Source organism: Monodelphis domestica, chromosome 2 (assembly GCF_027887165.1).
Source record: "Monodelphis domestica isolate mMonDom1 chromosome 2, mMonDom1.pri, whole genome shotgun sequence".
Classification (NCBI taxonomy): Eukaryota; Metazoa; Chordata; class Mammalia; order Didelphimorphia; family Didelphidae; genus Monodelphis; species Monodelphis domestica.
The window spans coordinates 489,093,587-489,104,600 of NC_077228.1; the positions used below are offsets into that span (position 1 = coordinate 489,093,587).

The 11,014-nt window shown below is 43.4% G+C and overlaps 1 protein-coding gene across 5 annotated transcripts; it reads right to left on the bottom strand.

The window, feature by feature from the left end:
• Position 1: 1 nt before the first annotated feature.
• TRIM45 (tripartite motif containing 45) lies at positions 2-10,908 on the bottom strand. Of its 5 annotated transcripts, none has more exons than XM_007485271.3 (7): positions 10,370-10,908; positions 8,882-9,401; positions 5,795-6,528; positions 3,671-3,797; positions 3,014-3,128; positions 1,379-1,505; positions 2-255 (listed from the first exon to the last, which is right to left on the bottom strand). In XM_007485271.3, exons 1-7 carry the CDS (start codon positions 10,473-10,475, stop codon positions 116-118), a joined length of 1,869 nt encoding a protein of 622 aa, XP_007485333.1. In that variant the 5' UTR covers positions 10,476-10,908; the 3' UTR covers positions 2-115. The 5 variants fall into 5 exon arrangements, with proteins under 5 accessions (XP_007485333.1, XP_056675238.1, XP_016284595.1 ...); XM_056819260.1 differs by lacking the exon at positions 10,370-10,908 and adding an exon at positions 10,146-10,285; XM_016429109.2 differs by lacking the exon at positions 10,370-10,908 and adding an exon at positions 10,139-10,282.
• Between the last annotated feature and the right edge of the window lie 106 nt (positions 10,909-11,014).

The following is an 11,014-nucleotide window of genomic DNA, read 5'->3' on the forward strand; positions in this document are numbered from 1 at the left end:
CTAGATGGTAAGAAAAGGCACATTTATTTTAGTGGTTTCTTCAGAATTAATCAACAGCTCTTCCACAAGGCCTGAGGTCTTCTTGGTAACTGACATTCATGCAAACTGGGCCTTTTTAGAGTGCCACCGTCCTGACCAGACTCCTCTGGGGAATCTCCCCTAAGCATTCAGAATTCTCCTCTGTCCCTCCACAGCATGACCAATGACGACGGCCTGGGTGACCTTTGTGTCCATGTCCACAACCTTGATACCCACCTGCCCAGCACAAACGAAAGGAATATTAGATTAAATTCTAAAAATTCCATTGAAAATGAGGCTTACCAATGATAACCACTTTGTACATATTTTCTGTCTCCTGCATTCATGCTTTTCCATGATGGAAGGGATATCTTTAAGGCGGAGATTTTCATTTTATCTATATTTCCAGGGCTTAGCATTGTGCCTTGCACACAGCGATGGTTTAAGAAAGCTTACTGTTAACTTATGAGCAGAAGCCTAGGTATGGTGGAGTGGGGGAAGACCAAGCATCCACTTTCAGAAAGAAAGCCCTAGAAAACAATGCTTAACAGAGCCAGCTTTGGCCACGGCACTGCTGTTAACAATAATCACTGGCCGAAGCACTTAAAGGCTTTATAAACATTTTCATCTGACGTCACAACAACAGGTTAATATCAGTCAATCACCACATTAGCCAGAACTTTTATCATTAAATAAATTGGTAAACAAAAGGGGATGCGGTTTGTTTTAGGGGGATTAAATTTAGAGTGGGAAGAGAGCTCAGGGACTTTTTAGTCTAATTTCTTCATTTTACAGAAGAATAAACAGGCCCAGGGAGAGTGACATGTCCAAGATCAATGTAAATATCAGGCAGGATTTGAACTCAGGTCCTCTGACTACATTGTACCCAGCTGAATGAAGCCTAGTTAAAAGGGAAAAACAGACAAGGCAACGTTTGAGAAAGGGTATAGAAAAATGCATGAGTGCAAGGTCAGGGTGGACATCCTGAAATCTATTTTCTGTTCTACCATTATTCCAAATAAATATGAAGAAACTTAATGCACATTTTTCTCCCAACTAAGTGCAAAATAAGAACTGGCCTAACTGAATTTTTTTTTCATGTTTTAAGAGGAATCCACAGTTCACTTTGAATGGCTCAAAATCAGGATTGGCTGTCTCAATGTGTAACTCGAACGTGCTCAAATCTGCAGCCTAATTCTTAGACATCTTAAGAGAACCCTTCAGACATGCACAAGGACTTCCTGCGTTTCCAGGGCAGACCCACAATTAAGTCAAATCCAGTGGCTGCAGGACAAGAGAAGGAGCTTATAGGTCAGTGTTAATAATAACTAAGGCCTTTTAACAGCAGCAGGTTCCTCACCTGCCATGGTCCCTCCGCAGGCACATCTGGCATTCTTCTGGCCTCCACTGGAACAGAATGAACAGCAATGAAAGACTCCCTGGTGCTGGCGGAACCTTCTCCTCACAGTCATTGTGTATGGTGAGCCCTTTGCCAGGGGGGGAAAAACAGAGGAGGACAACAGGTCCCATTAAGTATGTATTTTCAGCACATAATAGTTCCAGGTATTGCAGAAGCAGCACAAGTATGATGCCTGTCCTCCAGAAGCTTAAAGTCAGGGAGGTAAAATCTGTAGGTGTGTTCATGCTAAGTGGGGTACTGGACCTTCTTTCATTTTTCACAACAGACCCTTGGGGCCCTTGAAAATGTTAAAAGGCAGTGTTCCAGGCAGCTGAACTTCAGAGACTTCATGTGTGAGTCACAGTTATCACCAATGTCTCCTGGCTATTTTGCACTACAGGATTATGTCCTAAGTAATAATTCATGATTAAATAATATAACTAAAATAATTCATAATACTAATTTATTTGTAATACTACTAAATCTTTTGGGTTTATGTGGTTATTCTCATCTCCCCCTTCCTGATTCTAAAGTCTCATTTCAACTCAATCTGAGATCCTGTCATATTTTATAGTGTGGAACCATGTATACTTTTGTGTGCACTAGTGGTTCCAACACAACCCAATTAAGTGGGTCTACTTCTGTAAGTGTCAGGCATATCTTGTGAATTCCTGGAACGCCTAATACTATCTAATACTGTGAACACAATCCTAAATATATTTTGGTACTTGGGAGCTCCTGGAATCATGTCTGGCCATCCCTTTTTGCCTATTCAATTTACAGCTTGATCCACAGGATATAATCATAGATGTGCCCCTCCCACTTAGAACAGGAAGGCAGATAAGCATGCAGATGTCTGTGGGCTAGAAAGGCAAATATAAATATATCTGGGGACAAACTACCTACACTATTGATTTCAATTTAACTCTCCTATGAGCTACTCTAATCTCTGAAGTTATTTATCCCTATCAAATTGCAAGTATCTATATGTCCTTTCTATCCCATATTGCTAGAAAGAAATGCAGGATCCAAATCAGCTGCATAGACTGCCTACTACCACTTTCCAAGGCTCAGATCTAAAATTTCATGCTTAGATGTCATAGACAGAAAAAACTGGACCACTCTCATTTCAATGTCTCTAGACTTGTATAATAGACTACATCTCTGGTCTCAAGGCTAATAGTAAGGAGCTATACAAATACAAGGTGGACAAAGTGGAATCCTCCCTGAATTCTCCCACTAAGGTCAGAAGGCATCAAGGTTGAGGAATGAGGACAGAGACTTTCTCAAATCTGCATTTTTGTCTTTCAATAGATGGTTTTCCAACATTATAGGCTTCTTAATACATGTATATCCTGATTGAGAGAATGAACTAAATGAAGAAGAGGAGGGGGATAGGGGACATTGTATCCATTGCCCTGTGCTCCAGCGCACATCCTTTATTCACAAGAACAATCTGGTTACAAATTCAACTTCAAGCTCCTCCAAAGCAGCCAGCCAACAAATGAGGGATATTTATAATACAGAAATCATGGAAAGGGTTATGATGGTGAAAGTGTTCAGGACAGCATAACTACTAGTGGCCATCTCACTCACCTGGATATGTTGCCCTTTGACAAAGATGCACACAGTGTAGAGGCCAAGTTCCTCGGGGCTAAAGGAAATAGTGTAAGTCCCATTGTTGTTATCCTGAACCATCGTCTTAAGAACACTGGATGGGGACAAGAGTTCAAGAAGGACTCATTCACACATTCCTACTATGGTTGTACAACATTTGAGCATTGATTTTAGGAACCACTCATACTTAGGGGGTCCCCAAAATGCCAAGGGAATTACTATTTAAGCCTTCCTTGTTGCCACTGGAGGAGTTAGTACTTCTTCCAGTGAATTCCATGGCTGAGCCTCAGATTTAACTTTTTAAAAAAATCCTTCCAAAGATTGAGACATGGTTCTCAGAGAGGACCCCAGAAAAGTAAACTGTATATGATCACAAAAACCACAAAATAACCAATTTGCCTATAACTGATAAAGAATGACCTCTTGTTCTCACCCCTCCCCCAACACAACATTCTTCTGAGAGGGAAAGGTGTGACCAATGGGAATCTGCTTTAAAATAAAATTTTCAAAGCATACTGAAGAGGGCAGCTTTGCTTATGACAACAGTCACTGTACTTATATACTCAAATACTGGAGTCTGGAGTTTTCTGTTCTAGGTATGTGTCACCCCATGAAGTTTAGCTATTGGATACCAACCAGTCCTTATTTTTATGGATGACGTTCACTCGGATGTGCTCTCCACCTCTGCCCATGTGCTCCCCCAATATATCTCTGCAGAGCAGGGTTAAAGTGACTTTCTGCTTTTCACAAACTTTCTGGATGTCTGAAGAAGCAAGCATTATTAAATAATTATTTCAAAGGAAAAAATTAAAAGGACTGGAAGTACTCATATTAGACCACAGTTTACTCCATAGTCTTAAAAGAAAAAAAATGTACCTTTGCCTTATCTGGGATACTTTCTAACTTTTCAGAGTGACTGCCTAGTACCCCCCTAATTGGAAGCTATTTGTTATGAAACAGCTGTCCATGTACCCTGGAACATACCCCAAGCTCACCCTCTAGACTGAACCAGAAATTCAGACAGAAGAATTTTCGGGCATTCTCCACAAAAACTAGCCATGTGGCAACTCTATAGGAAACCTGAACCTAAGTCATACCCAGAGTCAGAAAATGAACCTTCAGGTTAACTGTAAGCTTCCTGAACCAGATCTAGTTGCAATCCAAATTCATGTGGCCCCAGGACCACCCTGAAGACTGAAGGTAATCTCAACAACTATCACTGCCAAATGCGAAATGGGCCAAACCATCAGCATTTCCTGCTGTCCTTTTGGGGTTCATCATTGAAACCTGAAAGCTACAGAGGTTCATCTAAAGGTGATTCAGCTTACTTAAATAGAAGAAATTGAGGCCCAGAAAAGTCAAGTGACTTGAATGTCCCAAATTAATGTACTTGAAGAAGAGCTAAAGCATATTAGGATCAGAAGAATTAAAAGATGCCACTTTTTTAGCCCTTTCTACAATTGTTGCCCCTAAGGTTCCTATTTCTAAGACTTTATTTAGACTCTGCCACTAGCCTTCACAACTCCTTACCCTTAATCATTATTATTCTTATTCAAGGTCCACCATAGGGTAGATACATTTAGGGCATGGGTCTACTATATTCTAAATTATATAAATGAGAGAGAGGTGGACTCTTTCTAGGAGCTACAGTCCTCAGAAGGAGTTGAGTGTCCTGGGGAACCCAAACTCCAAGGAAACTCCAACAGGATGATTCTTTAGACTACTGGAGCAGAAATCTCTGGTTCTGGCTCCCCTTCCTCCTGGGATTCTGGGTCACTGAACAAAATACCAGAGGGATCTGGTCTTCCTAAATTAGTTTTCCCCTGGGAATCTCCCATGGTTCACCCCAAACTCTACTGCTGGCTTGCTAACTTGTCTTGTAGATGTGGACTGGCTATGGCTACACTACAGCTAGATGGCAAACAAAGAAGGCTGGGCAATCCTAAATATTTCCAATATCCTATGGGAGAGATTTTACTAAAGAAGGATGACTCGGGAACATGGTTAACTTGTGAAATAGAAGTTGTTTTAAAACATGCTAAATTGGATTTGATTCCCAATTCTGCCCCTTAACCAGCTATGGTCTTGGAGAAATCAAATCACCATTCTTGGGCTTCAACTTCCTCATCTATAAGATGACAGAGGTGGGTTAGATGGTCTTGATGGTGCCTTCTATCTATAACAATCCAGAAGTCTAAGAGCTCAATCTGTTCTCAGAGGGACAGAATATAGGGAAAAGAATTCCAATATTCTAATGGAATTTTTACTATTTCCTTTTCCAAAATGACAGTGACATGCTGATCTAGCAGGAACACATAAGGAAGAATTCACAGGACCCTTATTTATCTGTCTCCCTTGCTTCTCTTTGGTTGCTCATTATACAAGGTAGTCTAAAAATGTGGAAACATGTAAGTTTATATATGAAAACTATAGAGCTAAACCAGTGCTGTCATCTTCTATGCCTCTTTTACCTGTCCACTTTAAAGAAAAAAAGGCAGAGTCTTTGAGCTGCTGGGCATCTGCTACTTTCCTCAGGTTAAAAAAATGTAAACCTCATGACCCTTTAAAGAAGAAGGTCTATTAAACATCTCATGGTAACTATAGATGAAGGATGTAAGTGTCGCATTTCTCAGTGTCCCTTCTGCCTTAATAAACTGACTCAAAGTGATATACTCTCAAGGTGAGAGCTGGGCCATGAACCTTGGCAGGAAAAGTCCATCCCCAAAGCCTTCTAGAGATGAACAAGAAATGCTTTCCTACCTTCCCCTTGGAGAATGCACTTGGAGGGATCAACCCCTTTGGTGAGAATGGCCCCAAAAACTTCATAGCCACCATACTGGCCTGCCTTCTCTTGGGGAGAGAAGCAGATGCCGTCATCCAACCCAGGGCCAATGCTATAGTCAGTTTTCTTGAGCTTCTTCAGCCTGTTCACCACCACTTTCTTGGTGACAAGGATCTCCAGGTCAGTGCCATTATTCAGCAAGTGTTCTGTGAACTCGACTCCTGTCCGAAGGTCTGCCAGCAACTGCTCCACCTGAAGTTTCTGGAGGTGTAGAGAGTTCTCCTTCTGGATCCGGACATCTTCCAGTTGCTTCAGCAATTGGTCCCGGTGTTCTCTGATCGCCATAATGTAGCCATCACAAAACTCTCGGACATCAGAAGACAGGGCGTCCATGCGGCTCCGGAGAGCATTGCCCACACCCTCGATCTGGATCAGAGCTCTCTCCAAGGTCCCCATATGTGGCTGGGTACTCTTGAGGAGATCCCGAATGGAGTTCCCATGCTTGTAGATAACATTGCTGACCAAGTCGTAGGTATGCTCCCGATGATCACCTAACACACAGTCCCTGCACACTGGCTGGTCACATTGCTCACAGAAGAGGTTCAGCTCCTCAGGAGGATGGATGGAACACACAATTGCCTTCCCAATCTGGTTGTATCCTTTCAAGTCTTTCAAGGGCATGATAGAATGAAAAGCAGTTTTTTTTTGCCGCCTAGATAAAACAGACAGGGACAAGATTAGATGGAGATTATGATAATAAAATGAGTGGTGGCTATGAAATTTAGGGAGTTATAGGTTCTAAGCTCATTCCTGCCATTTCTTTGGGTCAAGTTACTCAATGTTTCTGATTCTGTGAAAAAATTAAATCATTGCACTGACTGACTCGTGACCAGGAATAAATGTGTTGGGGGTACAAGTAAAAAAAGAATACAAGGCAGTTTACTAAATGAATGAATATTCAAAGTGCCATGGAATTTCAGAAATGAAAGGGACCTTAGAAGCTATCTAATCAATACCTAATTAGGATCCCCTTCTACAATATAGCTGACAAGTAATCATACAGCCGTCATTTGGAAATCTTCTATAGGGACAGCTAGGTAGCACAGTGGATAGATTAGAGCATCAGATCTGAAGTCAGGACCTAGGTTCAAATCTGGCCCTCAGACACCTAGTAGCTGTGTTACCCTAGACAAGTCACTTATCCCTGATTGCCTAATCCTTGCCACTCTTCTGTCTTAGAATTGATAAATCTTCTTTAAAGAGAACCCATTGCCTTCCAAGATGGCCCACTCCATTCTTGAATACAGCTGAGTAGGAAATTTTTCCTTCCATCAAACTTAAATGTGTCTCTTTGCCACTATTATGTATCAAAAGCCATTAGAACTCTAGTAACAAGCAGGAGAGGCTCTATATTACACAGCTTACAAACAAGTTCTTGATTAAGGCCATGGTTATTATGGTATGCTAAAAGCTGGGCAATTTCAGTTCTAGATTCAACCCTAAAATCTCAGAGCATCTAACAAGTTATCTCAAGCCACAGGGGCAGTAAATTTCCAAAGGTCCCAGTGAACATAAAGGAGATTATATCTCTCTACCTATGGCTGAAAAAACTGAAACAAGACACTGCAGAATGGTTTGCCTTTTGGCAAACAGGAAAGGAGCTCTCAAATGAAACTCTACAGTAGGAGGTGGAAAATCTGCCAAATGACTCAGCAATGACCCCTCAAGGGAACTAAATTATGAAGTAGTTTGTGCTGAACAAATCCAAGCTCAAGGCTTTGGAAGGGCACTTTCTCATCCAGTAGCTACTCCCCCAAATCAGATAATGTAAATTTTCTCCATTCCACAGTCATTTCTAACATCCCCTTGCTCCTAATTCAGAGAGCTCTACTACTCGCAAACACTCATAATACACTTCAAAAAATACTAGAAAAGCACCTAATAGTCAATAGCACCTTTGACATAAGCTGCTTTCTTGTAAGTTCCCTATTAATTACCTTGATTTTCAGAGATCAGTGACCAATCCTAACTAAACAAAACTATAAAGTTTGCCCAGCAATTCGGAATCCATTTAAGTAACAAAACTAGCCTGATTCTGTACTAGAAGGGGAATATGTAGGAAGAGACCCAGGAGAACCTGTTAGCTATCTGTCATCTAGCCAGGGTTGTAAGAATCATCTCACAATTCCCTGTTAAAAGAAACACTACTAGTCCTCCAATGGCCCCACTAGGAAAAAGAAAAATAATGGACAAGGAACTTGAGTTATTAAGGTCACTTATGTATGTATGCTAAGGGGGCAGGGAGTAACTTCAGGGGCACTGAAATATCTAGGAGTTGGTATGCTCACTATACTAAGACATCCAAAAGCAAGACATGCAACACTGTCAGCACACACTGACCAACCTCACTCAACCGCAGCAGGTCACCCCGAGTCAAACTATCGCTTCCAATGCCTCGTACAACCTCTGAAAGTAATTTTCTGTTAACATACATGCAGAAGAACCATTCAGGTTGTACTCTGAGCTTTTATCATGTTAAAAGCAGTATAATGGGTGTCAGGAGACCAGACTTCTGGTCCCAAGCCTATTACTTACTACCTGCCACTGCAAGTCATTTTTCCTTTGTCTATGTTTTGTCAATCTACAAAATGACAAATCTGTATTCAATATTTCACTGTTGGGGATTTTCTTTTTTGCCTGGCACCATTTCTATGTAGTTAGCATTTAATGTCCAATCCAAAAAAGATGGGTGTCTATTTTAACCCTATTATAAAGTTTTCCTCTCCATAGTTTTTTTTTTTTAAACCCCTACCTTCCATCTTAAACTCAATACTATGTATTGGTTCTAACGTAGAAGAATAGTAAGGGCTAGGCTACTGGGTTTAAGTGACTTGTCCATGGTCACTGGGCTAAGATATAACTGAGGCTGTATTTGAACCCAGGACCTCCTGTCTCTAGGCTCTCTATCCATTAAGCTACCAGCTGCATCTATAGGGAGTTTCTATGTCAGGCCACTCTGCACCCTCTACTTAGCTCCAGGACAACTACGGTGACCCCTTCTTTACCTATGGGCCTGGCTGCAGAACTGGCAGAGATTCACCCTGCAGGTGAGACATCGACTATCCACTTCCCTGTCACTGCACAGATCACACACCAGGCACGGCCTGTCCTCTTGCAGATTTTGCAGCAGCACCTTATTTATTGCCAGATGGTCTATGGTTAAGGCCTTCACTCCTCCAGGAGGCAGATCAACCTCTGTATCACAGACTGGGCAGAGGATGCTAAGCTGGGGCTCCAGGTGCTGGGGCTGCTTATCCCAGAGCCATGGCCTCTCCGAGGTCTTTTCTGAGTCTGGTGTTCGCAACATCAGTACAGAGAAGGGCTCCAGCTCTTCTAGGCAGGCTGTGCAAAACGTGTGCAAGCAGGGTAAGATCCTGGGGACTTTGAAGAGTTCCATGCACATTGGACATCGAGATTTGCCTAGGCCTCCAAGGGAGACCTGGCTAGGGATCTTGGCCTCAGCTCCCTGGGGCCCTTGCTCCTGCTCTTTTATTGACATTTCCCCGAGGTTTTTCCAAGACATGTCTACAATGAAGCAGCAGAGGGATTAGGATCACTCCAAAAGGGAAAAAGACAGAGATCATTGGTATAGTCGCTCCAAGATGGATAGGCAGACAGAAAAAAACCAGAAGTGGGAAAAGGAAGGAAATTCCCCCAATACCTGGCCATGACATCTCCAGCAAGCAATTTACTAACCTGTGGACCAACCAGTGTCTTCTCTCCCTGGCTGATTCCCACCTGCCCCAGAGCTGCTGCCTTCCCCCATCCCATTCCTTTCTGTGCTTAAATCCTACCTACAAAGTCCCTGGCCACCACTAAACCCCACTCCGAAACTCATCAACTTCCCCAAGACCCCTCCCCAAACGCCCGCCACCCCCACAGCACTCAAGGCCCCAGCCCCCACGTGGTCCTCCAGGGCGCACGCGCCATTTTCTGTCACAGCACGTGCCACCTTCCAACTCCTCTTCCCCCCCACATTCCCTGTTCACGTGCCAAACTCCAGCGCGCGCCCCGCCCCCTTCCTCCCCCGCTGCCTCTAAAGGTTCCCTCAACTACGTAGCCGGGGCGGGGCCCGGTCGCTGGTACCCCGGGGCTGTTTGTTCATGGCCTTTTTCTCCCTCTTCCTCTCGCAGCTACTCCTGAACGTTAAGGCCAACTCCGGCCTCCTCCACCTCGTCCTCCGGTGAGTCCAATCACTATCCTAGGTAGCCCCTGCTGCACGCACCCGCCACGCTTCTACCCAGAATGACACTGAATCTTACCAATTACCATTGGATTGAATCAGTCATAGCCAATCACGTAACGGAGAGGGCGGTACTAAAATGGAGGGCGTAGGTGAGTGGGCTGCCGGAGGAAGGAGTTACTGCAGTATAGGACGGTACCGGTTATACATCAGGCCGGAGTCACCTTTTTAAGGAAAACTTGCTCCTATATCTGTGAGGGAACTGGAAAAGTCTCTGGACACCTTTAAAAATAAACAACAAAAAACCAACCTCGAGGAAGAGGAGTAACAGAAATAGGAAGTGCAGCCTCTTGACCATTGTATTGGGTGGTGATGATGTCAGTTAAATTCTGTCGACCCAAAGGATTCTGGGACATGTAGTTTCTTCTCTGCTAGAGTCTTCCCTTTCCCCAGGAGAGTACATCTCGTGCTTTTCTAAAACCAGAGTGTTTGCCCACCTGAAGTTAATGCTCTTCTTTTTCGCTCCCACATTCTTTCTGGTGATACGACCCCCTACCCCAGGCTAGAAAAACCAAAGGACTGGATGGTGGGGTCCTCTCCCACCCTTCACCCCAGACGACTCCTTTTTTTTTTCCCTTGATTATTCAGGTTTTAGTGGCCCTTTCCCCCAGGCCTCTGACCCTCACTCTCCCCTTGGTCTTCCGTTCCACAACTCTCCTGTTTGATAGAGAGGGGGGCCAACAACCAGGCACTCAGGCGAAACCTTTGAGTTATAGCATTGCTGTGCCCCAAAATTTGATGACCTTGAGCAAGTCATCTAATGTCCATGGCTCTCGGTTCCTTGTTTTTAAAATTAGGGGGTTGGGCAATGTGTGCCCCTAAGGTACCTTCCAGCTCTGGCGTTCTGTGATTTCATAATTCCATAGCACCATCACTGTACATTACATCTACATTT